Source organism: Lonchura striata, chromosome 4, assembly GCF_050655825.1.
Source record: "Lonchura striata isolate lonStrDom1 chromosome 4, ASM5065582v1, whole genome shotgun sequence".
NCBI lineage: Eukaryota > Metazoa > Chordata > Aves > Passeriformes > Estrildidae > Lonchura > Lonchura striata.
This window is the reverse complement of record NC_140706.1, coordinates 2,059,035-2,086,463: the sequence shown is the minus strand read 5'-3', so window position 1 is coordinate 2,086,463 and position 27,429 is coordinate 2,059,035. Positions and strand designations below refer to the sequence as shown.

Below are 27,429 nucleotides of genomic sequence, written 5' to 3'. Positions count from 1 at the left end.
TGTCTCATAAATGTTCTCTAAATGTCACCTAAATGTCACCTGCATGTCCCCTAAATGTCTCGTAAATGTTCCCTAAATGTCACCTGAATGTCCCAAAAAATGTCTCATGTCACCTGAATGTCCCATAAATGTCACCTGAATGTCACCTAAATGTTCCCATAAATGTCACCTGAATGTTCCCTTAATGTCAGCTAAATGTCACCTAAATGTCCCATAAATGTCACCTGAATGTCGCCTGAATGTCCCCAAAATGTCACCTGAATGTCCCCAAAATGTCTCATAAATGTTCCCTAAATGTCACCTGAATGTCCCAAAAATGTCACCTAAATGTCACCTGAATGTCACCTGAATGTCCCCAAAATGTCACCCAAATGTCACCTAAATGTTCCCATAAATGTCACCTGAATGTCCCCTAAATGTCACCTGAATGTCCCCAAAAATGTCACCTGAATGTCACCTGAATGTTCCCTAAATGTCACCTGAATGTCACCTAAATGTCTTCTGAATGTCACCTGAATGTCCCATAAATGTCACCTGAATGTCCCCTGAATGTCACCTGAATGTCACCTGAATGTCCCCTAAATGTCACCTGAATGTCCCATAAATGTCACCTAAATGTCACCTATCACCTGAATGTCACCTGAATGTTTCCTGAATGTCAACTTAATGTCACCTGAATGTTCCCTAAATGTCCCCTAAATGTCACCTGAATGTCACCTGAATGTTCCCTAAATGTCACCTAAATGTCCCCCAAGTGTCCCCTCAACGTCCCTCCAGGGACTGTCCCCCAATGTCCCCCTGGGACCCCCAATGTCCCCTCAGTGTCCCCCCAATGTCCCCCCAGTGTCCCCTCAAGTACCCTTGGGGACACGCAGGGCCCTGCCCTTCCAGAGCCCTGCCACCGCTCCTGCACCCCGCTGTGTCCCCAACTGTCCCCTGCCACCCCCCGGTGTCCCCAGAGCCCGCACGGCCCCTCGGTGACACGGGTGACATGGGCAACATGGGTGACACAGGGACATGGGTGACACAGGTGCCACAGGCGACACGGGCGACACAGGTGACACAGGCGACAGAGGTGACACAGGTGACACGGGTGACAGAGGGCACAGAGCTCTTTATTGCACAGGCAGGGAGGGGACCCAAGGTGTCCCCAGGGCTGTCCCCAGACGACAGTGCCACTGCAGGTGTCCCCGGGGCTGTCCCCAGAGGACAGTGCCACCCCAGGGGTGTCCCCAGGGCTGTCCCCAGAGGACAGTGCCACCCCAGGGGTGTCCCCAGAGGACAGTGCCAATGCAGGTGTCCCCGGGGCTGTCCCCAGGGCTGTCCCCAGAGGACAGTGCCACCCCGGGGCTGTCCCGGGGTTGTCCCCAGAGGACAGTGCCACTGCAGGTGTCCCCGGGGCTGTCCCCAGAGGACAGTGCCACCCCGGGGCTGTCCCCAGGGCTGTCCCCAGGGGTGTCCCCAGAGGATAGTGCCACTGCAGGTGTTCCTGTGGCTGTCCCCAGGGCTGTCCCCAGAGGACAGTGCCACCCCAGGGCTGTCCCCAGGGCTGTCCCCAGAGGACAGTGCCACTGCAGGTGTCCCCAAGGGTGTCCCCAGAGGACAGTGCCACCCCAGGGCTGTCCCCAGGGCTGTCCCCAGAGGACAGTGCCACTGCAGGTGTCCCCAGGGCTGTCCCCAGGGCTGTCCCCAGAGGACAGTGCCACTGCAGGTGTTCCTGTGGCTGTCCCCAGGGCTGTCCCCAGAGGACAGTGCCACCCCAGGGCTGTCCCCAGGGCTGTCCCCTCTGTCCCTCCCTGTCCCCTCTGTCCCCTCTGTCCCTCCCTGTCCCCGCTGTCGCTGTCCCGGTCACTTCCTCAGCAGCTGGGCGCGGGCCCGGCCCAGCCGCTCAGCCAGGCCGTCGCCGCCCGGGCCGGGCTCGCAGCGCGCCAGCACCAGCCCCAGCTCGGCCTCGCTGCGCCGCTCCAGAGCCGCCTCCGCAGCCTGCTCCAGCTCCCTGCGCGGGGACAGCGGGACAGCGGGGACAGGGAGGGACAGTGAGGGGACAGAGGGGACAGAGGGGACAGAGGGGACAGAGGGGACAGCGGGGACAGAGGGGACAGCGACAGGGACAGCGGGGACAGAGGGGACAGAGGGGACAGAGGGGACAGAGGGGACAGAGGGGACAGCGACAGGGACAGCGGGGACAGAGGGGACAGAGGGGACAGAGGGGACAGCGGGGACAGAGGGGACAGAGGGGACAGCGACAGGGACAGCGGGGACAGAGGAGACAGAGGGGACAGAGGGGACAGAGGGGACAGCGACAGGGACAGCGGGGACAGAGGGGACAGCGGGGACAGCGGGGACAGAGGGGACAGAGGGGACAGAGGGGACAGAGGGGACAGCGGGGACAGCGACAGTGGGACAGCAGGGACAGGGAGGGACAGCGGGGACAGAGGGGACAGCGACAGGGACAGCGGGGACAGGGGGGACAGAGGGGACAGCGGGGACAGAGGGGACAGCGGGGACAGCGACAGTGGGACAGCAGGGACAGAGGGGACAGAGGGGACAGCGGGGACAGCGACAGTGGGACAGCAGGGACAGGGAGGGACAGCGGGGACAGAGGGGACAGCGACAGGGACAGCGGGGACAGGGGGGACAGGGAGGGACAGTGAGGGGACAGGGACAGCGGGGACGGGACAGCGGGGACGGGGAGGGACAGCAGGGACAGGACAGGGACAGCGGGGACAGCGGGGACAGGGACAGAGGGGACAGAGGGGACAGCGGGGACAGAGGGGACAGCGACAGGGACAGAGGGGACAGCGGGGACAGCGACAGCAGGGACAGGGACAGAGCGGACAACGGGGACAGGGAGGGACAGCGGGGACAGGACAGTGACAGAGGGGACAGCAGGGACAGGGACAGTGAGGGGACAGCAAGGGGACAGGGACAGCGAGGGGACAGCAAGGTGACATGGCTGCTCGGTGCTGTCCCACCACCCCGAGACTGTCCCCTGGGTGTCCCGCCCACTCCAAGGGTGTCCCCTGGGTGTCCCCCCCACCCCGAGGATGTCCCCCCACCCCTGGGTGTCCCCCGGGTGTCCCCCACGCACCCCACGAGCACGAGGGCCCTGACGCGCTGCTCGGGCCCCACGCGGGGCGTGTATTTCTTGGCCTCGTAGCGGTTGTGGTGCTTCACGGCCACCTCCACGAAGGGCTGGGGAGGGAAGGGCACGGAGAGGTGAGGGAGGGCAGGGAGAGGTGGGGAAGGGCAGGGAGAGGGGAGGGAGGGCAGGGGGAGGGGCTGGAGAGGGGAGGAAGAGGATGGGAGGGTGGGATTGGGAGGAAGGGGATGGGAGGGTGGGATTGGGAGGAAGGGGATGGGAGGGCAGGGAGGGGAGGAAGAGGATGGAGAGATGGAGAGGGAGGAAGAGGAAGAGAGAGTGGGAGACAGGAGGAAGAGGATGGTGGAGGTGGAAAGGGGAGGAAGAGGATGGGAAGGCAAGGATGGCAGGGCTGGAGAAGGAGGACGAGGAGGGGAGGGTTGGAGACAGGAAGAAAAGGACAGGAAGGGCAGGGAGGGGAGGACGAGGATGGGAGAAGTGGGACTGGAAGGAAGAGGATGGGAGGGTGGGATTGGGAGGAAGAGGATGGGAGAACTGGGATTGGGAGGAAGACGATGAGAGGGCAGGGAGGGGAGGAAGACGATGGGAGAGGTGGGGAAGGGCAGGGAGAGGTGGGGAAGGGCAGGGGGAGGGGCTGGAGAGGGGAGGAAGAGGATGGGAGAGATGGAATGGGGAGGAAGAGGATGGGAGGGTGGGATTGGGAGGAAGAGGAGGAAGAGGATGGGACAAGTGGGATTGGGAGGAAGGGGAGGAAGATGCCGGGAGGACAACGAGGGGTTGACCAACCCAGCCCAACCCTCACCAGGTACCCAATGGGCGACTTCTTGCTCTTGGAGAACTTCTCCATCTCCTCCCAGTCCCCGCGGGTGGCCAGGGCGTTGATCTTCAGCCACCAGTACCTGGGCACGGCGTGGGGGGCACGGGGGGTCGGGGCTGCCCCTGGAGCCCCCCGTGCCCCCCCGGAGCCCGTCCCCACCTCTTGTCGGGGATCCTGAAGTCCCGGTAGAGCTGCTCGGCGCGCTTGTGGTGCCCGTCCAGGATCAGCGTGGCCACGGTGTCGTGCAGGGACAGGTCCAGGTAGGGCTTGTCCAGCTCCTCCTGCAGGTGCCGCTGCAGCCGCAGCAGCTTGATCTGCTCCTCCGTGGCCTGGGGACACGGCGGGGACAGATCCGGGGTGGCTGGCACAGCCTCGGTGTCCCCCCCAGCCCCGCCCTGGCCCGGCCGCCATGTCCCTGGTCCAGCCCCAGAGTCCTTCTCCCAGCCCTGAAGTCCCTGGCCCAGCCTCGATGTCCCTGTCTCAGCCTCAGTGTCCCCAGTCCAGCCACAGGGTCCCTGTCCCAGCTTTGGGGTCCCTGTCCCAGCCCCAGAGTCCCTGTCCCAGCTCCAGGGTCCCTGTCCCAGCCTCAGTGTCCCTGTCCCAGTCCTGGATCCCTGCCCCAGCCCCAGGGTCTCCATCCCAGTTTTGTGGTCCCTGTTCCAGTTTTGGGGTCCCTGTTCCAGTCCCAGGGTCCCTGTCCCAGTTCCAGGGTCCCTGTCCCAGCCTCGATGTCCCTGTCCCAGTCCTGGGTCCCTGTCCCAGCCCCAATGTCCCTGTCCCAACCTGTGGGTCCTTGTCCCAGCCCCAGGATCTCCATCCCAGTTTTGGGGTCCCTGTTCCAGTTTTGGGGTCCCTGTCCCAGTCCCAGGGTCCCTGTCCCAGGGTCTCTATCCCAGCTTTGGGGTCCCTGTCCCAGTTCCAGTGTCCCTGTCCCAGCCCCGGGTCCCTGTCCCATTTCCAGTGTCCCTATCCCAGCCCCAATGTCCCTGTCCCAGCCTTGTGGTGGCTGTCCCAGCCTCAATGTCCCCAGCCCAGACCTAAGGTCCCCTTCCCCTATTCAGCCTCAGGGTCCCTGTCCCAGCCTTGGGGTCCCTGTCCCAGGCCCAGGGTCCCTGTCCCAGCCTCAAAGTCCCTGGCCCGGCCTCCATGTCCCTGGGCCAGCCCCAGAGTCCCTGTCCCAGCCTTGATGTCCCTGTCTCAGCCTCAGTGTCCCTGTCCCAGTGTCCCTGTCCCAGTGTCCCTGTCTCAGCCTCAGTGTCCCCAGCCCTGCCCTGGCCCAGCCTCCGTGTCCCTGGCCCACTCCCAGTGTCCCTGTCCCAGCCCCGGTCCCTGTCTCAGCCTCGATGTCCCTGTCCTAGTTCCAGGGTCTCCATCCCAGTTTTGGGGTCCCTGTCCCACCTTTGGGGTCCCTGTCCCAGTCCCAGTGTCCCTGTCCCAGCCTTGATGTCCCTGTCCCAGCCCCGTGTCCCAGTCCCAGGGTCCCTGTCCCAGTCCCAGGGTCTCCATCCCAGTTTTGGGGTCCCTGTCCCAGCTTTGGGGTCCCTGTCCCAGCCCCGGGTCCCAGCCCCGCCCCATCCTCGATGTCCCCGTGCCAGCCTCGGTGTCCCCATGCCAGCCATGCCCCTGGACAGCCAGCGCTGTGACCTTGTCCCTGGTGTCCCCTGGGCACTGTCACCTTGGCAGCGAAGTCGTTCTTGGCCTTGTAGAACTCATCCAGGGCGCTCTGCAGGGCGGCCACGCGGCCCTCGATCCGCTGGGGGCACGGGGACATGGGGACATCGTGGGGACACGGGGACATCGTGGGGACACGGGGACACGGGGACATCGTGGGGACACGGGGACATGGGGACATCGTGGGGACACGGGGACATCGTGGGGACACGGGGACATGGGGACATGGCACGGACACGGGGACATCATGAGGACACAGGGACATGGGGACACGGGGACACCATGGGGACACGGGGACACCATGGGGACATGGGGATATCACAGGGACATGGGGACACGGCATGGACACGGGGACATGGGGACACAGGGACACGGGGACATAGACACAGCACGTACACAGGGACATGGGGACATGGCACAGGGACACGGCACGGACATGGAGATACGGCACGGACAGAGGGGCAATTCCCTCCATCCCAAACCCCACAATTCCCCTAATCCCAAATCCCAAACCCTCTGACCCTCTGGCTGTAGCCCCCCAGCACGTGCAGGTTGCCCAGCTCCTGCTGACCCTGAGCACCCCCAAAACCCCCTGAGCACCCCCAAAACCTCCCCAAACCCCACATTCCCACACCCAAACCCCACAATTCCCCCCATCCCAAATCCCAATCCCAGACCCCAAACCCCACTGACCCTCTGGCTGTAGCCCCCCAGCACGTGCAGGTTGCCCGGCTCCTGGTGACCACCTGAGGCCCCCCAAAACTCCCTGAGCACGCCCAAAACCCCAAATCTCCACATTCCCACACCCAGTTCCCCCATCCCAAATCCCAGACCCCAAACCCCGCTGACCCTCTGGCTGTAGTCCCCCAGCACGTGCAGGTTGCCCGGCTCCTGGTGACCCTGAGCCCCTCCAAAACCCCCCAAAACCCCCCCAAATCCCACAATTCCCCATCCCAAACCCCACAATTCCCCATCCCAAATCCCAAACCCCAAATCCCAAACTCCAGACCCCAAACCCTCTGACCCTCTGGCTGTAGCCCCCCAGCACGTGCAGGTTGCCCAGCTCCTGGTGACCCCCTGAGGCCCCCAAAACCCCCTGAGCACCCCCAAAACCTCCCCAAACCCCACATTCCCACACCCAAACCCCACAATTCCCCCATCCCAAATCCCAAATCCCAAATCCCAACCCCGCTGACCCTCTGGCTGTAGCCCCCCAGCACGTGCAGGTTGCCCAGCTCCTGGTGGTTGTCGTCCTGGTTGTACAAATCCTTCAGCGTCTCCCGCTCCTGGTGCCGGCAGAACTGCGGGGACGGGACGTTTGGGGTCAGGGGGACACCTTTGGGGTTTTGGGGATATCTTTGGGGTCAAGGGGACACCTTTGGGGTTTTGGGGACATCTTTGGGGTCAAGGGACAACTTTGGGGTCAAGGGGACACCCATGGGGTCAAGGGACACCTTTGGGGTTTTGGGGATGCCTTTGGGGTCAAGGGACAACTTTGGGGTCAAGGGGACATCTTTGGGTTCTCTAACCCTCACTTGGTGGTACAGACTGTGGTGTCAGGCATTTTTGGGGTCACATAGGGGTTTTTGGGGTCACTCAGGGGTTTTCGGGGTTACTCAAGGGTTTTTGGGGTCACTCAGGGTTTTTTGGGGTTTTGGGGTCACTGGGGGGTTTTTAGGTCCCTCACCTGGCGGTACAGGCTGTGCTCTCAGGGGTTTTTGGGGTTTTGGGGGGATTTTGGGGGTTTTTGGGGGATTTTTAGGGTCCCTCACCTGGGGTACAGGCTGTGCTCTCAGGGGTTTTTGGGGTTTTGGGGTCACAGGGGGTTTTGGGGGGATTTTGGGGGGTTTTGGGGGATTTTTAGGGTCCCTCACCTGGCGGTAGAGGCTGTGCTCTCAGGGGTTTTTGGGGAGTTTTTGGGGTTTTGGGGTCACAGGGGGTTTTGGGGGGATTTTGGGGGGTTTTTGGAGGTTTTTAGGGTCCCTCACCTGGCGGTACAGGCTCAGTGCCACGGGCTGGTTCTGCAGGGTCATGAAGAAGGAGCCGCGGTTGAGCTCGTTCTTGAGGTGGAGCACGACGGTGTACACTGGGGACAGGGACAGGGACATGGGGACAGGGATGGGGACATGGGGACAGGGATGGGGACATGGGGACATGGAGACATGGGGACAGGGACAGGGAAAAGGACAGGGGACAGGGATATGGGGACAGGGACCAACCCCCAAAACAGTCCCAGAAGGCTCCCCCAGACCCCAAAATGGTCCCAAGGGGCTCCCCCAGACCGCAAAATAGCCCCAGAAGGCTCCCCCAGACCCCCAAATGGTCCCAAAAGGCTCCTCCAGACCCCAAAACATTCCCAAGGTGCTCTCCCAACCCCCAAAATGGCCCCAAAAGGCTCCCCCAGACCCCAAAAGGCTCCCCCAGAGCCCCAAAAACCTCCCCCAAACCCCCAACCCCCCCGCAGGCCGCCGCTGTCCCCTCACCCAGGTCGGTGTCCCCGCTCTCGATGGCCTTGCCCAGGGCCAGCTTGCTCCGCTTCATCTTCAGCAGCAGCGGCACCTGCTCCCCGCTGCGGGGCTCGTACTCCAGCAGCTGCCCCGGGGGGGACGGCGGCGTCACCCGGGGGTGGCAGTGCCACCCGGCGTCCCCTCCCCCGGGCCACCAGCCCACCTTGATGGCCAGCTCGGCGCGGCCGCAGTCGTAGGCGCGCGTGGCGATGTCCGAGTAGGAGATGCCCGCCGCGTCCCCCAGCTTCTGGTTGATGGCCTGGGCCACCTCCTCGTCCGACTTGTCCTTCTGCTGCACCTGCGGGGACGGCGAGGAGCGTCCCCCAGGTGTCCCCGAGGTGGCACGGGGGGTGTCCCCGGGGTGTCCCCTCACCTTGTAGCAGGCCCAGTGCGCCAGGATGCGGCTGACGCCCTGCATCTCCGGCAGCCGCAGGAACTCGCTGATGCGGATGGCCAGAGGGTACAGGCGGCGCAGGACCAGCCTGGGGACACGGGGCGGGGACGTCAGGGGGACAGGGACATCGGGGGGACAGGGACATTGGGGGGACAGGGACATCGGGGGGGGACAGGGACATCAGGGGGGGCAGGGACATCGGGGGGACAGGGACATCAGGGGGGGACAGGGACAACAGGGGGGCATGGAGGGGTCAGGGGGATATGGGGGGGAAAGGGACACAGGGTGACAGGGACATCGAGGGGACAGGGATGTCGGGGGACAGGGACATCGGGGGGGCATGGAGGGGTCAGGGGGATATGGGGGGGAAAAGGGACACAGGGGGACAGGGACACCGGGGGGACAGGGACATCGGGGGGGACAGGGACATCAGGGGGGCACAGGGATGTCGGGGGACAGGGACGTCAGCGGGGACAGGGACATCAGGGGAGCATGGGGGGGTCACGGGGGACAGGGACATCAGGGGGGCATGGAGTGGTCAGGGGGTACAGGGACATTGGGGGGACAGGGACGTCAGGGGGACAGGGACATCGGGGGGGCATGGGGGGGTCAGGGGGGACAGGGACATCGGGGGGACAGGGATGTTGGGGGGACAGGGACATCAGGGGGGCATGGAGGGGTCAGGGGGGACAGGGACACCAGGGGGACTTGGAGGGGTTAGGGGAAAAAGGGACACAGGAGGCACAGGGGACACAGGGGGACAAGGACATGGGGGGGACAGGGACTTCACCGGGGACATAGAGGGGTCAGGGGACATGGAGGGGTCAGGGGAAAAAGGGACAAAGGGGGACAGGGGCACTGGGGGGACAGGGATGTCGGGGGGGACAGGGATGTTGTGGGGACAGGGACATCGGGGGGGGACAGGGACATTGGGGGGGACAGGGACATCAGGGTGGGACAGGGACATCGGGTGGGGACAGGGACATGTGGGGGGACAGGGACATGATGGGGGGACAGGGACATCAGGGGGGACAGGGATGTCAGGGTGACAGGGACATTGGGGTGACAGGGACATCAGTGGGGACATGGAGGGGTCAGGGGGAGAGGGACATCAGGGGGACAGAGGGGGGTCAGGGGAAAAGGGGACACAGGGGGACAGGGGACACAGGGGGACAAGGACATGGGGGGGACAGGCACTTCACTGGGGACATAGAGGGGTCAGGGGACATGAAGGGATCAGGGGAAAAAGGGACACAGGAGGCACAGGGGACACGGGGGGACAGGGGACACTGTGGGGACAGGGACATCAGGAGGGACATGGAGGGGGAATGTGGGCCGGGGATTGCAGGATGGGGAATTTGGGATGGGGGAGTTAGGATTGGGAATGTGGGGTGGGAACCTTAGGACGAGGAATGCAGGATGGGGATTTTGGGATACGCAACACGGGATGAGGATATCGGCACAGGGACCGTGGCACGGAGAATTTGGGAGCCACGGGAAGGCCGGGGATGCTCCCGGGGGAGCCGTGGGGCTCTCACCTGTCCAGCAGCACCTCGATGGTGAGCTGCTTGTACCTGCAGGGACAGTCAAGGCACATTTGGGATCACAGGAGCCCCGGGAACGCCCCGACCCCACTGCGGGCTGGAGGATACTGCGTGAAGGTGAGCGGGATCCCGATCTGGTAGTCCCGGACGGCGTTGAGGACCCGCAGGTCCTGGCACATCCGCACGAACCCCTCCGGGGGGAATTTATCCAGGAAACACTTCCCAAATGAAGCTGCCTGTGGGATCAGAGAATCAGGGAAAATCCTTCAGCTTCATCCTCCTCCTCCCCCTGCTGCTGCTGGCTCACCCTCAGCAGGGATTTCTGCGTGTCGGGCTCGTGCTCGTAGCCCGCGGCCTCGATGCACTGGCCCACGGCCTCGGGGAGCAGCTGCTGCTCCCGGATCTCCCGCAGGTACTCGTCGGCTTTCTGGCTCTCCTTCTGCAGGAAAAGGGGAATGGGGAAAGCCTGGGAATGTCTGGGAATTCCTGGAATCCCAGCCGGGCAGGGCTCTCCCGGAATGGGGCTCACCTCGTACTCCTTCTGCGCCTCCAGCAGCAGCGCGCCCGGAGCCATGGAGGCGATGCGGAAAATCTCCTGGCTGGCCTCTGCAGGGACGGGACAGCACGGATTGGGGGCTGCTCCAGCCCGGGGGTGGCACCTGAGCCACTGCCAGGACCTGGCAGCTCCCTGCAGCTTCCATGATCTCCTTCCATCATCCCACTGCCAGGACCTGGCAGCTCCCTGCAGCTTCCATGATCTCCTTCCATCATCCCACTGCCAGGACCTGGCAGCTCCCTGCAGCTTCCATGATCTCCTTCCATCATCCCACTGCCAGGACCTGGCAGCTTCTGTGATCCCAGCCAGGACCTGCCAGCTTCCATGATCCCACTGCCAGGACCTGGCAGCTCCCTGCAGCTTCCACGGTCTCCTTCCATCATCCCACTGCCAGGACCTGGCAGCTTCTGTGATCCCAGCCAGGACCTGGCAGCTTCCGTGATCCCACTGCCAGGACCTGGAAGTTCCCTACAGCTTCCATGCTCTCCTTCCATGATCCCACTGCCAGGACCTGGCAGCTCCCTGCAGCTTCCACGGTCTCCTTCCACCATCCCACTGCCAGGACCTGGCAGCTTCCATGATCCCAGCCAGGACCTGGAAGTTCCCTACAGCTTCCATGCTCTCCTTCCATGATCCCACTGCCAGGACCTGGCTGTACCCTACAGCTTCCACAGTTTCCTTCCATGATCCCACTGCCAGGACCTGGCTGTACCCTACAGCTTCCACGGTCTCCTTCCATCATCCCACTGCCAGGACCTGGCAGCTTCCATGATCCCAGCCAGGACCTGGAAGTTCCCTACAGCTTCCATGCTCTCCTTCCATGATCCCACTGCCAGGACCTGCCAGCTCCCTGCAGCTTCCACGGTCTCCTTCCATGATCCCCCTGCCAGCACTGGGATTGTGGAATGGGTTGGGTGGGAAGGGACCTTAAATCCCAACGGTTCTACCCCATCCACAGACAGGAACAGTTCCCACCATCCCAGATGGATCCAAGTCTGTCCAACCTGGCCTTGGGCACTCCAGGGATCCAGGGGCAGCCACAGCAAATCTGGGAATTCCATTCCAGCCAGGAATTCCTTGCCAAGATCCCAGCCCAAGCTCCCCTTTCCCAGTGGGAGCCATTCCCTAGCTCCTGTCCCTCTGTCCCTTGTCCCCAGTCCCTCTCCAGCTCTCCTGGAGCCCCTCCAGGGACTCTGAGCATTCCCTGGATTTTCCCTTCTCCAGGGGAACATTCCCAGCTCTCCCAGCCTGTTTCCAGAATCCCGGACTGGTTTGGGTGGGAAGGGACCTTAAATCCCATCCAGGTGCCCCCACCAGGGACACCTCCCACCATCCCAGGCTGCTCCAAGCCTCAATGTCCAACCTGCCCTTGGACATTCCCAGGGATGGAGCACCCCCAGGATTCCTGTGGGAATTCCAGTGCCAGGCTCCCAGGTCCCAGGAGGGCGGGAGCTCACCCGGGATCTCGTGCAGGAACTCGTGGGAGCTGCGGGAGAGGATCCGGACCCCGTCCAGCTCGGGCACCAGGAAGGAATCCTCATCCAGGACAAAGCTGGGCTCCTGCTAAGGGCCGGGCACGGACACGGCTCCGGGGAAAAGCCGGGAGCTGCCGGGACAGCGCCGAGCCACGGGAATGCTGCGGGATGGGGAAGGGTCTGGGAGTGTCCCACGGGATGGGGAAAGGGCCTGGGAGCATCCCTTGGGATGGGGAAAGGGCCTGGGAACATCCCATGGGATGGGGAAAGGGCCTGGGAACATCCCATGGGATGGGGAAGGACCTGGGAACATCCCTTGGGATGGGGAAGGACCTGGGAACATCCCATGGGATGGGGAAAGGGCCTGGGAACATCCCATGGGATGGGGAAAGGGCCTAGAAAGATCCCATGGGATGGGGAAAGGGCCTGGGAGCATCCCATGGGATGGGGGAAGGACCTGGGAACATCCCATGGGATGGGGAAGGACCTGGGAACATCCCATGGGATGGGGAAGGACCTGGGAACATCCCATGGGATGGGGAAAGGGCCTGGGAACATCCCATGGGATGGGGAAGGACCTGGGAACATCCCATGGGATGGGGAAAGGGCCTGGGAGCATCCCATGGGATGGGGAAAGGGCCTGGAAGCCACTTTGGGGGTTGGGAGCATCCCATGGGATAGAAAAGGCCTTGGGACCATCCCCTGGGAAAAGGAAAGGACCTGGGAACATCCCATGGGACAAGGGAAGGACATGGGAACTTCCCAGGAGGGATCTGGAATCCAGAGTGGGGCTGGGAGCATCCCCTGGGACAGGGAAAGGACCTGGGAGCATCCCATAGAAGAAAAAAGGACCTGGGAACATCCCATGGGATGAGGAAAGGGCCTGGGAACCACTGTGGGGTTGGGAACGTCCCATGGGATGGGGAAAGGACTTGGGAACATTCCCCAGGACAGAAAATTATGCAGGAACATCCCATGGCACAGAGAAGGACCTGGGAGCCACTGTGGGGTTGGGAACATCCCATGAGATGAGGAAAGGGCCTGAGAACCACTGTGGCATTGGGAACGTCCCATGGGATGGGGAAAGGACTTGGGAACATCCCATGGGACAGAAAATGATGCAGGAACATCCCATGGGACAAGAGAAGGACCTGGGAGCCACTGTGGGGTTGGGAACATCCCATGGGATGGGGAAAGGACTTGAGAACATCCCCCAGGACAGAGAAGGACCTGGGAGTCCCTGTGGGGCTGGGAACATCCCGTGGGAGAGCAGAGGCCCCGCGTGGGTGCCAGAGGGGGTGGCAGCAGCCGCGGCGTGTCCCCTGTCCCCAAAGGATACCGGATGCTCTCCGAGGCGTGGCCCACCACCATCAGCTGCCGCTCCCAGGCCAGCACCACGGCTCGCTGCCGGCTGCGGGGCCGCGTGCACCTGCGGGAGCCCGGCTCAGCCCCCGGCCCCGGGGGGACACCCGAGGGTGCCACGGAGCTGGGGGCAGGGGCAGGGACGGGGCGGGGATGGGACGGGATGGGGATGGAGATGGGACAGGGATGGGGACAGGGATGGGGATGGGACAGGGATGGGGATGGGACAGGGACGGGGATGGGGATGGGACAGGGACAGGGATGGGGATTGGGATGGGACAGGATGGGGATGGAGATGGGACAGGGATGGGGACAGGGATGGGGACAGGGATGGGGATGGGACAGGGATGGGGATGGGACAGGGACGGGGATGGGATGGGGATGGGGATGGGACAGGGATGGGGATGGGGATGGGACAGGATGGGGATTGGGATAGGACAGGATGGGGATGGAGATGGGGATGGGGATGGGGACAGGGACGGGGATGGGGACAGGGATGGGGACAGGGACAGGGACAGGGATGGGGATGGGACAGGGACAGGGATGGGGATGGGACAGGGATGGGGATAGGGACATGGGGATGGGGATGGGACAGGGATGGGACAGGGAATGGGACAGGGACACCCAGCTCACCAAACCATCTGCCTGGGCGGGGAGCGGACGCCGGTGTTGAACTCACAGAACTTCTCCTGTGGGAGAGGAGAGGAGAGGGGTCAGGGACACACCTGGGTGGGAATTGGGAATGTGGGAACTGGGAATGTGGGGAAATGGGGATGTGGGAACTGGGAATGTGGGGAAATGGGGATGTGGGAACTGGGAATGTGGGGAATTGGGAATGTGGGGAAATGGGGATGTGGGGAAATGGGGATGTGGGAATTGGGAATGTGGGAATTGGGAATGTGGGGAATTGCAATGTGGGGAAATGGGGATGTGGGAATTGGGAATGTAGGAATTGGGAATGTGGGAATTGGGGGTGTGGGAAATGGGAATGTGGGAACTGGGAATGTGGGGAATTGGGAATGTGGGGAAATGGGGATGTGGGAATTGGGAATGTGGGAATTGGGGGTGTGGGAATTGAGAATGTGGGGAGGTTTTTGGGGTTTTTGGGGTAGGCCAGTGATGGAGGGGAGGTTTTTGGGGTTTTTGGGGTTTTGGGGTTTCTGGGGTTTTGGGGTTTTTGGGGCAGGCCAGTGATGGAGGGGAGGTTTTTGGGGTTTTTGGGATTTGGGGTTTTTGGGGTTTTTGGGGTAGGCCAGTGATGGAGGGGAGGTTTTTGGGGTTTTTGGGATTTGGGGTTTTTGGGGTTTTTGGGGCAGGCCAGTGATGGAGGGGAGGTTTTTGGGGTTTTTGGGATTTGGGGTTTTTGGGGTTTTTGGGGTAGGCCAGTGATGGAGGGGAGGTTTTTGGGGTTTTTGGGATTTGGGGCAGCTGACCTTGAGCGAGGCCGTTCCCATCCAGACGGTGCCGGAGTCGGAGAAGAGGGCGAGGTGCCGGTGGGTGAAGGACACGGCCAGGCGCAGGAACGGCCCCGCCGAGGGGCTCAGCCCGGGGGGCGTCTGCCAGGACAGGGGGACAGCGATGGGGACAGCGAGGGGGACAGTGGAGTGACCCCCGAGTGACATGGGCAGGACAGGGGGACAGAGATGGGGACCTCAGTGTGACCTTCAAGAGGGGTGGGCAGGACAGGGGAGTCACCATTGGGACCTCAGAGTGACCCCGAGTGACACGGTCAGGACACGGGGACACTGATGGGGACCTTGGAGTGACACTCGAGTGACTCAGTCAGGACAGGGGGGACATCAATGGGGACAGCGGAGTGACCCCCGAGTGACACGGTCAGGATCGGGGGGAAACCAATGGGAACCTCATCCTCAAGTGACATAATCAGGACAGGGGGGACATCAATGGGGACCTCGGAGTGACCCCCAAGTGGGGTGGTCAGGACAGGAGGTCACTGACTGGGACCTTAGAGTGACCCCAAGTGACGTGGTCAGGATGGGGGGACATTGATGGGGACCTCGGAGTGACCCCCAAGTGGGGTGGGCAGGACAGGGAGTCCCCTCCCACCCGCTCAGCCCTTGGATCTTTTCCATGTTGGTGCCTGGGAGAGTGGAGGGGAAGGGGCTGGGAGCATCCCATGGGATGGGGAAGGAGATGGGGACACCCCAGGGGACAGGGGAAGGACTTGGGAGCATCCCAGGGGACAGGGGAAGGAGCTGGGGACATCCCAAGGGACAGGGGAAGGAGCTGGGAGCATCCCAGGGGACAGGGGAAGGAGCTGGGGACATCCCAAGGGACAGGGGAAGGAGCTGGGGACATCCCAAGGGACAGGGGATGGAGCTGGGGACATTCCAAGGGACAGGGGATGGAGCTGGGGACACCCCAGGGGACACTGGGGACAGCGGGGACAGTGCCACCCCGTCCCAGATGGCCTCACCAGCACGGAGCAGGAGGTGTTGTCCAGCAGGAAGAGCTCCTGTCCCATGGCCAGCAGCACCATGGTCACCCTGTCCTGGGCCAGCACGGCCCAGCACGGCGGGGGCTTCTGCAGCCCTGCGGGGACAGCGTGACACCCCCGGGACACGGGGGGACAGGGGGAACGGAGGGGACAGGGAGGGACAGAGGGGACAGACAGAGGGGGACTGGGGACAGAGGGCACCGAGGGGTGGTGGGACAAGGAGGGGACACACAGGACAACGGGGTGGACAGTGGGGACAAACCAGAGGGGCACGTGGGCGAGGGGGACAGTGGGGATTGGGGACAGAGGGACACAGAAAGAAGGACAAGGGGATGGTGGGGACAGAGAAACAGAAGGGGAACAGGGAGCACGGAGGGGACAGTGGGGACAGAAGGGGACACGGGGACACCCACCAGGGACCTCGGGCAGGCGGCGCAGCTTGAGGTCCTCGATGTTGGTGGCGAGGGAGAAGCGCAGCGCTCCCGTCAGGATGGCCACGCCCGTGCCGAACTCCGTGTGGAAAACCTGCGCCTCCAGCACCCGGTTCTGCAGCACCTCCTGCGGGACACGGCGGCCAGGGGACACTGGGGACACCGGGGACACTGGGGATACTGGGGACAACGGGGATACTGGGGACACCGGGGACAATGGGGACACCGGGGACACCGGGGATACTGGGGACACTGGGGATACTGGGGACACCGGGGACACTGGGGACAACGGGGACAATGGGGACAATGGGGACACTGGGGACACTGGGGATACTGGGGGCGCCTGGGACACCAGGGACACCGTGGACATTGGGGATACTGGGAACAACGGGGGACACCGGGGACAACAGGGACACAGGGGACACCAGGGACTCCGGGGATACTGGGGGCACGGGGGACACTGGGGACAACAAGGACAATGGGGACACTGGGGACAACGGGGATATTGGGAACACTGGGGACACCGGGGATACTGGGGGCGCCTGGGACACCAGGGACACCGTGGACATTGGGGATACTGGGGGCACGGGGGACACCGGGGACACCGGGAACACCAGGGACACCGTGGACATTGGGGATACTGGGAACAACGGGGGACACCGGGGACAACAGGGACACGGGGGACACCAGGGACACCAGGGACTCCGGGGATACTGGGGGCACGGGGGACACCGGGGACAACGAGGACAATGGGGACACTGGGAACACTGGGGACACTGGGAACACTGGGGACATTGGGGATACTGGGGATACTGGGGACACAATGGGGACACTTGGGACACCGGGAACACCAGGGACACCGGGGACACAACGGGGACACCGGGGACACCGGGGCAGGCAGCGAGCTGTGGCTGCTCCTGGATCCCTGCAAGTGCCCAAGGCCAGGCTGGGATGTGGAAGGTGTCCCTGCCCAGGGTTGGGGTGGGATGGGCTGTGAGGTCCCTTCCCACCTACCCCATCCCAAATCCCATCCCAATCCCATCCCAATCCCATCCCAATCCCATCCCAATCCCATCCCATCCCACTCCCATCCCAATCCCATCCCAATCCCATCCCAATCCCATCCCAATCCCATCCCAATCCCATCCCAAATCCCATCCCAATCCCATCCCAATCCCATCCCAATCCCATCCCAATCCCATCCCATCCCACTCCCATCCCAATCCCAACCCAATCCCATCCCAATCCCATCCCATCCCACTCCCATCCCAATCCCATCCCAATCCCATCCCAATCCCACCCCAATCCCATCCCAAATCCCATCCCAATCCCGTCCCAAATCCCATCCCAAATCCCATCCCAAATCCCATCCCGACTCCCATCCCAATCCCACCCCAATCCCATCCCAATCCTATCCCAATCCCATCCCATCCCAATCCCATCCCAATCCCATCCCAAATCCCATCCCAAATCCCATCCCAATCCCATCCCAATCCCATCCCAAATCCCATCCCAACTCCCATCCCAACTCCCATCCCAATCCCATCCCAAATCCCATCCCAAATCCCATCCCATCCAAATCCCGTCCCAATCCTGTCCCGATCCCATCCCAAATCCCATTCCAATCCCACCCCAATCCCATCCCAATCCCATCCCAATCCCATCCCAATCCCAATCCCATCCTAATCCCATCCCAATCCCACCCCAATCCCAATCCCATCCCAATCCCATCCCAATCCCATCCCAATCCCATCCCAATCCCACCCCAATCCCAATCCCATCCCAATCCCACCCCAATCCCATCCCAATCCCGTTCCCTCACGTTGCCCATGCTGAAGTGCCTCTGGAACTCGCAGAAGATGTTGTAGACCAGCACGGTCCCGTCCTCCTGGATGCACAGCAGGTCCTCGCCCGCCGTCCAGCCCAGGTGCACCAGGCTGCCGCTCTTCCACTGCCCATGGCACGGGAAGGGTCAGCCCCGGGCCAGGGACGGACCTCCAGGGACACCCCTGAGGTGGCCCGTGTCTGACAGCTTGTCCACAGCTTGGACACCTCACCTGGAGGTCCAGCACCTCATCCAAAAGTCCAAAACCTCATCCAGAGCTTGGACACCTCACCTGGAGGTCCAGCACCTCATCCAAAAGTCCAAAACCTCATCCAGAGAATTGACACCTCATCCAGAGGTCCAACACCTCACCTGGACATCCAACACCTCATCCAAAAGTCCAAAACCTCATCCAGAGAATTGACACCTCATCCAGAGGTCCAACACCTCACCTGGACATCCAACACCTCATCCAAAAGTCCAAAACCTCATCCAGAGAATTGACACCTCACACAGAGGTCCAACACCTTACCCAGAGGTCCAACACCTCACCTAGAGGTCCAACACCTCATCACAGGTCCAACATCTCACCCAGAGCTTGGACACCTCACCTGCAGGTCCAACACCTCATCCAAAAGTCCAAAACCTCATCCAGAGAACTGACACCTCATCCAGAGGTCCAACACATCATCCAGAGGTCCAACACCCCAACTGGAGGTCCAACACCCTAACTGGAGGTCCAAAACAATAACTGGAGGTTCAATACCTCATCGAGAGGTCCAACACATCATCCAGAGGTCCAACACCTCACCTGGAGGTCCAACACCTCACCTGGACGTCCAACACCTCATCTAGAGGGCCAGCACCTCATCCAGAGAACTGACACCCCATCCAGACGTCCAACACTCCACCTGCCCTGGCTCTGCAGGTCCCTGCAGTCCTGGCATTGTCCTGGCATTGTCCTCCACTGCCCCATGTCCCCTCAGCCCAGGCAGGGGGGATGGACAATGTTCCTGTGGCTCCTGTCCTCATCCCATCCTCCTGTCCCATCCCTGGGCAGCAGGGCAAGGATTCTTCTGCTCCAAACCCACCAAACTCCATCCCATCTTCTCCTTCCATCCCTCACCAGCAGGGAAAGGATTCTCCTGCTCCAAATCCCATCCCATCTTCTCCTTCCATCCCTCACCAGCAGGGAAAGGATTCTCCTGCTCCAAATCCCATCCCATCTTCTCCTTCCATCCCTCATCATGAGAGGAAGGATCCTCCTGCTCCAAACCCTCCAAACTCCATCCCATCTTCTCCTTCCACCCCCCATCATCAGAGGAAGGATCCTTCTGCTTCAAACTCCATCCCATGTTCTCCTTCCATCCTTCACCAGCAGTGAAAGGATCCTCCTGCTCCAAACCCATCCCATCCTCTCCTTCCATGCCAGGCCCCCTGTCCCCCAACCCCGGGGTCTCCGTCCCCCCGGCTCACCGGGACACTGGCCAGGAGCAGCCCCGAGGCCGAGTAGATCTCCAGGAGCGGGCGGGCGCCGGGGGTCTTGTCCCGCCGGGAATTCCTCAGCAGAGCTGGGACAAGGAGGGGACGGTCCCTGAGCCGTGGGTGGCACAGGCCCGGCCCGGGGACGGGGGCTCGGGGGGCTGCACCCACCTATGGGACCCCCGTACGGGGCAGCGGCCACCACGCAGTCCCGCAGGTCCTCCCGCAGCCCCCACTCCATGGAGTAGAGCTCCAGCTTCCTGTGGGACACGGAGAGATGGAGGAGGGATGATGGATGGATGGATGATGGATGATGGATGGATGTATGGATGATGGATGGATGATGGATGGATGGATGATGGATGATGGATGGATGGATGGATGGATGGATGGATGATGGATGATGGATGATGGATGGATGATGGATGGATGGATGATGGATGGATGGATGGATGGATGATGGATGGATGGATGGATGGATGATGGATGGATGGATGGATGGATGGATGGATGGATGGATGGATGATGGATGGATGGATGGATGATGGATGGATGGATGATGGATGGATGGATGGATGGATGGATGGATGGATGGATGGATGATGGATGGATGATGGATGGATGATGGATGGATGGATGATGGATGGATGGATGATGGATGATGGATGGATGGATGATGGATGGATGATGGATGGATGGATGGATGGATGGATGGATGGATGGATGGATGGTGGATGGATGGATGGATGATGGATGGATGGATGATGGATGGATGGATGGATGGATGGATGGATGGATGGATGGATGGATGATGGATGATGGATGGATGGATGATGGATGGATGGATGGATGGATGGATGGATGGATGGATGGATGGATGATGGATGGATGGATGGATGATGGATGGATGGATGATGGATGGATGGATGGATGGATGGATGATGGATGGATGGATGGATGATGGATGGATGGATGGATGGATGGATGATGGATGATGGATGGATGATGGATGGATGGATGATGGATGGATGGATGGATGGATGGATGGATGGATGGATGATGGATGGATGGATGGATGATGGATGGATGAATGGATGGATGGATGATGGATGGATGGATGGATGATGGATGGATGGATGGATGATGGATGGATGGATGGATGGATGGATGGATGGATGGATGGATGGATGATGGATGGATGGATGGATGGATGGATGGATGGATGGATGGATGGATGATGGATGGATGGATGGATGATGGATGGATGGATGATGGATGGATGGATGGATGGATGGATGATGGATGGATGGATGGATGATGGATGGATGGATGGATGGATGGATGATGGATGATGGATGGATGATGGATGGATGGATGATGGATGGATGGATGGATGGATGGATGGATGGATGGATGATGGATGGATGGATGGATGATGGATGGATGAATGGATGGATGGATGATGGATGGATGGATGGATGATGGATGGATGGATGGATGATGGATGGATGGACAGATGGACAGATGATGGACGTACAGACCTGCAGCAGGTCCAGGTCTGGCAGAGCCACACTCGATGCCCACCCCAAACCAGCCCTGGGACACCCCCCAGAGCCCCGGAGCCCTGCGATCCACGGACACCCCAGGAACCCCCCCGACCCCCAGGGCTCCCCAAAACCCCCCGAGGAGCCGGGGCCAGCTCAGGACCCCCCAGCAGCCCTCGGGACCCTCCTCCCAGCCCACCCCAGGACCACCCTAAGCCCCCTCAGCCATCCCCGGGACCCCCGAGCACCCAGCCCCAAATCCACGGGCACCACGAGAGGCCCTGGGACCCCCGAACCCCCCCCGGGACCCCCGAACCGCCCCGGGACCCCCGAGCACCCACGGGCCGCTGCCGCCGCCGCCGCCCCTCACCGGTAGAAGGTCTCCTCGCCCAGCGGGTTCCAGTTGGCCGTGTAACAATCCATGGCGCCGCCGGGACGGGGGCACGGGGATGGGCCGAGGGGAACCGGCACCGGCACCGGGATCGGGATCAAGAGCGGGACCGGGACCGGGACCCGGCGGTCCCGGCGCTTCCCTCACCGCGCCACGCCCCGCGCGTCGCGCCGTGATGCCGGGCTGGGCGCCGCCATCTTGGGTGAGGGGACGGGCAGCTGAACGGGGAACCGCCGCCATCTTGGGTGAGGGCAACGATAAACGGGAACCGCCGCCATCTTGGGTGAGGGCGCCGAGAAAAGGGAACCGCCGCCATCTTGGGTGAGGGCGCCGAGAAAAGGGAACCGCCGCCATCTTGGGTGAGGGCACAGGCCTTGTCCCCCGCAGTGTCGCCTGTCCCCAAAAATTTGCCCTCTCCCCCAAAAGTTCTGTCGTCCCCCAGTGTGTTCCCAGTTCCCCACGATGTCCCCTGTCCCCAGAGGTGTCCCTCAAGCTGTCCCGTCTCGCTCAGTGCCCGCTGTGCCCCCGGGGATGTCCCCATGCCCCACGGTGTCCCTTGGCACACGCACTGTTCCCACAGCTCTCTCTTTATTTCCTGCTGCTGGAAACCAAGGAAGAGCCAGGGGGGTGCCCCCCGTGCCAGGGGATGGGGGTGCCATGGCAGCGCTTCGCGTGCCAGGGTTGGAGTGCTGTGGTGGCAGTACCGGGGCTGGGGTGCCAAGGCGGTGCCACACGTCCTGGTGTCACCGTGTCAAGGCGGTGCCACATGTCCTGGTGTCACTGTGCCAAAGTGGTGCCACACGTCCTGGTGTCACCCTGCCAGGGCAGCATCAGCCGGGGTGCCAAGGCAGTACCACACGTCCTGGTGTCACCGTGCCAAGGCGGTGCCACAAGTCCTGGTGTCACCGTGCCAAGGCGGTGCCACATGTCCTGGTGTCACCGTGCTGAGGCGGTGCCACACATCCTGGTGTCACCGTGCCAAAGTGGTGCCACACATCCTGGTGTCACCCTGCCAGGGCAGCATCAGCCAGGATGTCAAGGCAGTGCCACATGTCCTGGTGTCACCGTGCCGAGGCAGTGCCACACGTCCTGGTGTCACCGTGCCAAAGTGGTGCCACATGTCCTGGTGTCACCATGTCGAGGCGGTGCCACATGTCCTGGTGTCACCGTGCCAGGGCAGTGCCACACATCCTGGTGTCACCGTGCCAGGGCAGTGCCACACGTCCTGGTGTCACCGTGTCGAGGCGGTGCCACAAGTCCTGGTGTCACCGTGCCGAGGCGGTGCCACATGTCCTGGTGTCACCGTGCCGAGGCGGTGCCACACATCCTGGTGTCACTGTGCCAAAGTGGTGCCACACATCCTGGTGTCACCCTGCCAGGGCAGCATCAGCCGGGGTGCCAAGGCGGTGCCACACGTCCTGGTGTCACCGTGCCGAGGTGGTGCCACACATCCTGGTGTCACCCTGCCAGGGCATCATCAGCCGGGGTGCCAAGGCAGTACCACACGTCCTGGTGTCACCGTGTCAAGGCGGTGCCACATGTCCTGGTGTCACCGTGTCAAGGCAGTGCCACACGTCCTGGTGTCACTGTGCCAAAGTGGTGCCACACGTCCTGGTGTCACCCTGCCAGGGCAGCATCAGCCGGGGTGCCAAGGCAGTACCACACATCCTGGTGTCACCGTGTCGAGGCGGTGCCACAAGTCCTGGTGTCACCGTGTCGAGGCGGTGCCACATGTCCTGGTGTCACTGTGCCGAGGTGGTGCCACAAGTCCTGGTGTCACCCTGCCAGGGCATCATCAGCTGGGGTGCCAAGGCAGTGCCACACGTCCTGGTGTCACCGTGCCAAGGCACTGCCAGGCTGGGGTGCCAAGGTGCTGCTCCATGTCCTGGGACTGTGGCGCTGTGCCACTGCGGCTGTGCCAGGGTTGGGGTCGGGGCGCTGGGGTCACATCCCGGGGCCGGGTTTGGGGTGCCGGAGCGGTGCCAGGCTTCACGGGCAGCGGCGCTGCCGGGGTTCGGGCACCACGGCAGCGCTGCGGCGATGCCTCACATCCCCGGGCTGGCAGTGCCAGGTCGACGCTGCCACGCCGAACCCTCGGCCCCTACCGGCGCCCTATTTATCGCCATGCCCCAAATCACAGCGGTAGTGAAAGATCTGGAAGTTGAGCAGGGTGCCCAGCAGCGAGGGGTACGAGGTGCCCACCCTGCGGAAGCCCTGCTCCTCGTAGAGCCGCTGCGCCGCCACCTGCACCACGGAGGTGGAGAGCACCACGGCGCCGTACCCACGGGCGCGGGCGAACGCCAACACCTCGCGGCACAGCGCCGGCGCCAGCCCGCGGCCCCGGTGCTCGCGGCTCACCGACATCCTCTTCAGCTCCAGCTCGCCGCGGCCCGCGGGCATCGCCGCCACCATGCCCGCCACGGCGCCGTCCTCCTCGGCCACCCAGAAGCGGCGGTCGGGCGAGCGCAGGTAGGTGCCCGGCACGTCGCACAGGTCGGTGCCCAGCGCCTGGCGCACGTACTCGGCGCCGATGGAGCGCAGCAGCACCCAGAGCAGCGCCAGCGCCAGCGCCAGGGCGCCCAGCCCCAGCAGCCAGGAGCCGGCGGCCGCCCGCGCCGCCACGAAGACGGCCAGCAGCGCCAGGCGCACCCGCGCCGCCCGCAGCGCGTGGCGGAAGGCGGCCGGCGAGTGCTCCAGGATGCCGCGGGCGAACAGCGCCCGCACGGCCTCGAAGTCCCGCTCCTGGTACTGCCGGATGCGCAGCGACGCCATGGCGGCACCTGCGGGGCGGCACGGGCCGGGGTCAGGGCGGTGCCAAGGGGGAAAGGGGGACTGGGGTGGTAAGGGGGGTTGGGGGTGGATAGAGAGTCACCAGACGCATCCCTGGGTGGCACAGGGGGTTAGAGGGTGCCCGCCTTCACAGGGACCCTGGGGTGCCCCCACACCCATCCCAGGGGTGGCACAAGGGGACAGGGCAGTGCCATACATGGGGACCCCCAGATCCACTCCTGGGGTGGCACAGGGTGTCAGGGCAATGCCCACCCTCACAGGGACCCCCAGACCCATCCCTGGCATGGCACAGGGGGTTAGGGTGGTGCCAACCCCCAGTGTGCCCCCAGACCCATCCCAGGGCTGGCACAGGGGGCCAGGGCAGTGCCATGCATGGAGACCCCCAGACCCATCCCTGGGCAGGGGCTTTACCTGGCACAGCCGGGGCGGGCAGCGTGGGCAGCGGGCACAGGGGGGACACTGCGGGATCTGGGGGTGTCCCCTCCTCCTGCCTGGCACCCTGGCGCTCACCGGGAGCCGGGGCAAAGGTGGGCAGAGCGTGGGCACCGAGGTGTGCCCGTGACGAGTGGGCAAAGGGCCCCGGGGTGGGCACGGGGACGGGAGGGGACGGGAGGGGACGGGAGGGGACAAGTGGGGACAGGAGGGGGACAGGAGGGCACAGGATGGGTGGACACAGCGAGGGGGTCCCCAAAAACGCCCCAAACCCCTCCCTGCGGAGGATGCCCGACCCCAAACCCCCCCCCACCCCCCAAAAAAACCCCAAACCCCTCGCGGCCGGCCGCACCCCCCCCCTCACCTGCTGCTCCCGCCGCTGCCGCCGCTCCAACCGGGCCCGGGGCACACCGGGGGGGGCTCGGTGACCCCCCGGGGGAGTTTTTGGGGGGTCTCTGTCTCCCGCACCCCCAGCCCGGCGCTCAGCCGGGCTGGGATCGGGGAGTCCGGCGGGGTTTGGGGGGCTCCGGGTCCGGTGGGTTTCGGGGTGCTCCGGCGGAGTTTGGGGGGCTCCGGGTCCGGGGGGTTTGAGGGGTCCCGGGGGTTTGGGGGCCGCACCCCGAATCTCTCGGCGGGGCTGGGATAGGGGGTCCGGGGGGTTTGGGGGGTCCCGGGTCCGGGTTTTTGGGGGTCCCGGGTCCGGGTTTTTGGGGGTCGCAGCCCGGATCGCTCGGTGGGGCTGGGATCAGGGGTCGGGGGGATTTGGGGGTCCCGGGTCCGGGGTTTGGGGGTCCCGGGTCGGGGGGATTTGGGGGTCCGGGTCCGGGATTTTTGGAGGTCCGGGATTTTTGGGGGTCCGGGTCCGGGATTTTGGGGGTCCGGGTCCGGGATTTTTGGGGGTCCCGGGTCCGGGATTTTGGGGTCCCGGGTCCGGGATTTTGGGGGTCCGGGTCCGGGATTTTGGGAGTCCCGGGTCCGGGATTTTTGGGGGTCCGGGTCCGGGATTTTGGGGGTCCCGGGTCCGGGATTTTGGGGTCCCGGGTCCGGGGCTCTGGGGGTCGCAGCCCGGCCGGCGGCGGGCGGGGCTGGCGGCGCTCCGGTGGCGCAGGCGCGGGGCGGGAGCGCCGCCCCCGCCGGTGCTGCCGGGAACGGATCCCGGGAGCCGGGGGGGCAGCGGGGGGATGTGGGGGTGCCGGGGGGGATGCTGAGTGTCCCCTCAGTGTCCCCTAAATGTCACTTAAATGTCCCCTCAATGCCCCCTCAGTGTCTCCCTGTGTCCTTCAGTGTCCCCTCAGTGTCCTCTAAATATCCCCTCAGTGTACCCTCAGTGTCCCCCCGTGTCCCGTCAATGTCCCCTCAGTGTCCCCTCACTGTCCCTCTGTGTCCCCTCATTGTCCCTCAGTGTCCCCTAAATGTCACTTAAATGTCCCCTCAGTGTCCTTCACTGTCCCCTCAGTGTCCTCTAAATGTCCCCGCAGTGTCCCTCAGTGTCCCCTGAATGTCCTCCCACTGTCCCCCCGTGTCCCCATTGTCCCCAATGTCCCTTCATTGTCCCTCAATGTCTCCTCAGTGCCCCTCAATGTCCCCTCATTGTTCCTCACTGTCCCCTCAGTGTCTCCCCCGTGTCCCTCAGTGTCCCCTCATTGTTCCTCACTGTCCCCTCACTGTCCCCTCAGTGTCTCCCCCGTGTCCCTCAATGTCCCCTCATTGTTCCTCAGTGTCCCCTCAGTGTCTCCCCCGTGTCCCTCAATGTCCCCTCATTGTCCCTCCTTGTCCCTCAGTGTCCCCTCAGTGTCCCCAGACCCGCCCCCTTCGCGCCGCCACGGATTCTCTCACTCTATTGGCCCCCGCCCCCGCCGCGCCCCGCCCCTCCCGCCGCCAGCAGCCAATAGGCGCCCAGAAATGCGGGGAGGGGCGGGACAAGCGGTTACGCGCGCGTCGGGGGCGGGGCCAGATGTTCCATTGGGGAGGGGGCGGGGCCGCGGGAGCAGGGGAAGGGGGCGTGGCTTTATGGGCGTGGCTTGTAGTGATTGGCCACTTGTGGGCACGGATGGGGGCGTGTCCTAACGGGGGCGCGGCCCGTGCGGAATTCCTATTGGTCAGCAGCGAGTGGGCGCGGCCTGGTGAGGGGCGTGGCCTCGCCGAGTTCCCGCGCGGGTGTCCGGAACAGGATCGAGCTCCGGTCTCGGTCCCGTTCCCGGTCCCTTTCCCTTGTCCGGTCCCGGTCCCGTTCCTTGTCCCAGTCCTGGTCCCTTTCCCTTGTCCGGTCCCCGTCCCGTTCCTTGTCCCAGTCCTGGTCCCTTTCCCTTGTCCGGTCCCCGTCCCGTTCCTTGTCCCAGTCCTGGTCCCTTTCCCTTGTCCGGTCCCCGTCCCGTTCCTTGTCCCAGTCCCGGTCCCTTTCCCTTGTCCCAGTCCCGGTCCCTTTCCCATTCCCGGTCCCGTTCCCTTTCCCAGTCCCGGCCACTTTCCGGTCTCGGCCCGTTCCCGGTCCCGTTCCATTTTCCCATTCCCGCTCTCTTTCCTGGTCCCTGTCCCGGTCCCATTCCATGTCCCATGTCCTTTCTCGTACCCCAGTCCCGTTCCCGGTCCCTTTTCCCGTCCTGTTCCCGTTCCATGTCCTGTTCCCTTTCCCGTACCTCCTTTCCTT

General features: G+C 63.3%; 2 protein-coding genes across 3 annotated transcripts; both read right to left on the bottom strand.

Annotated features, from left to right (window-relative positions):
* Positions 1–1,094: 1,094 nt before the first annotated feature.
* On the bottom strand, positions 1,095–21,729 carry VPS16 (VPS16 core subunit of CORVET and HOPS complexes). 2 transcript variants are annotated; one of them, XR_014954584.1, is made up of 26 exons: positions 21,540–21,729; positions 19,797–19,885; positions 19,620–19,714; positions 18,141–18,269; positions 16,301–16,445; positions 15,867–15,982; positions 14,863–14,985; positions 14,063–14,118; positions 13,407–13,496; positions 12,050–12,144; positions 10,566–10,642; positions 10,344–10,475; positions 10,145–10,272; positions 10,031–10,066; positions 8,472–8,580; positions 8,262–8,396; positions 8,075–8,183; positions 7,580–7,677; positions 6,788–6,892; positions 5,596–5,673; positions 4,080–4,249; positions 3,906–4,002; positions 3,092–3,195; positions 1,613–1,996; positions 1,479–1,571; positions 1,095–1,383 (listed from the first exon to the last, which is right to left on the bottom strand). XR_014954584.1 is itself a non-coding variant. In XM_077782673.2 (24 exons), the coding sequence occupies exons 1-24, from the start codon at positions 21,590–21,592 to the stop codon at positions 1,849–1,851; spliced, it is 2,517 nt and encodes an 838-aa protein (XP_077638799.1). In that variant the 5' UTR covers positions 21,593–21,729; the 3' UTR covers positions 1,095–1,848. The 2 variants fall into 2 exon arrangements, 1 of the variants encoding a protein (XP_077638799.1); XM_077782673.2 differs by having other exon boundaries at positions 1,095–1,996.
* Positions 21,730–22,126: 397 nt separating this feature from the next.
* Positions 22,127–25,897, bottom strand: NAT8 (N-acetyltransferase 8 (putative)). The gene is made up of 3 exons (XM_085577403.1): positions 25,354–25,897; positions 25,147–25,306; positions 22,127–24,340 (listed from the first exon to the last, which is right to left on the bottom strand). The coding sequence occupies exon 3, from the start codon at positions 24,330–24,332 to the stop codon at positions 23,673–23,675; it is 660 nt and encodes a 219-aa protein (XP_085433529.1). The 5' UTR covers positions 24,333–24,340; positions 25,147–25,306; positions 25,354–25,897; the 3' UTR covers positions 22,127–23,672.
* Positions 25,898–27,429: the final 1,532 nt, after the last annotated feature.

What these genes read in the sequence shown, in the direction of transcription:
- NAT8 (XM_085577403.1), bottom strand. Translation starts at nt 24,332, where the DNA reads ATGGCGTCGCTGCGCATCCGGCAGTACCAGGAGCGGGACTTCGAGGCC.
- VPS16 (XM_077782673.2), bottom strand. Translation starts at nt 21,592, where the DNA reads ATGGATTGTTACACGGCCAACTGGAACCCGCTGGGCGAGGAGACCTTC. An exon ending in TGCTCCTGGCCAGTGTCCCG is followed by an intron (nt 18,270 to 19,619) that starts GTGAGCCGGGGG and finishes TGCCATGGGCAG; the next exon opens with TGGAAGAGCGGCAGCCTGGT. An exon ending in CACGCCTCGGAGAGCATCCG is followed by an intron (nt 12,145 to 13,406) that starts GTATCCTTTGGG and finishes GCAGGAGCCCAG; the next exon opens with CTTTGTCCTGGATGAGGATT.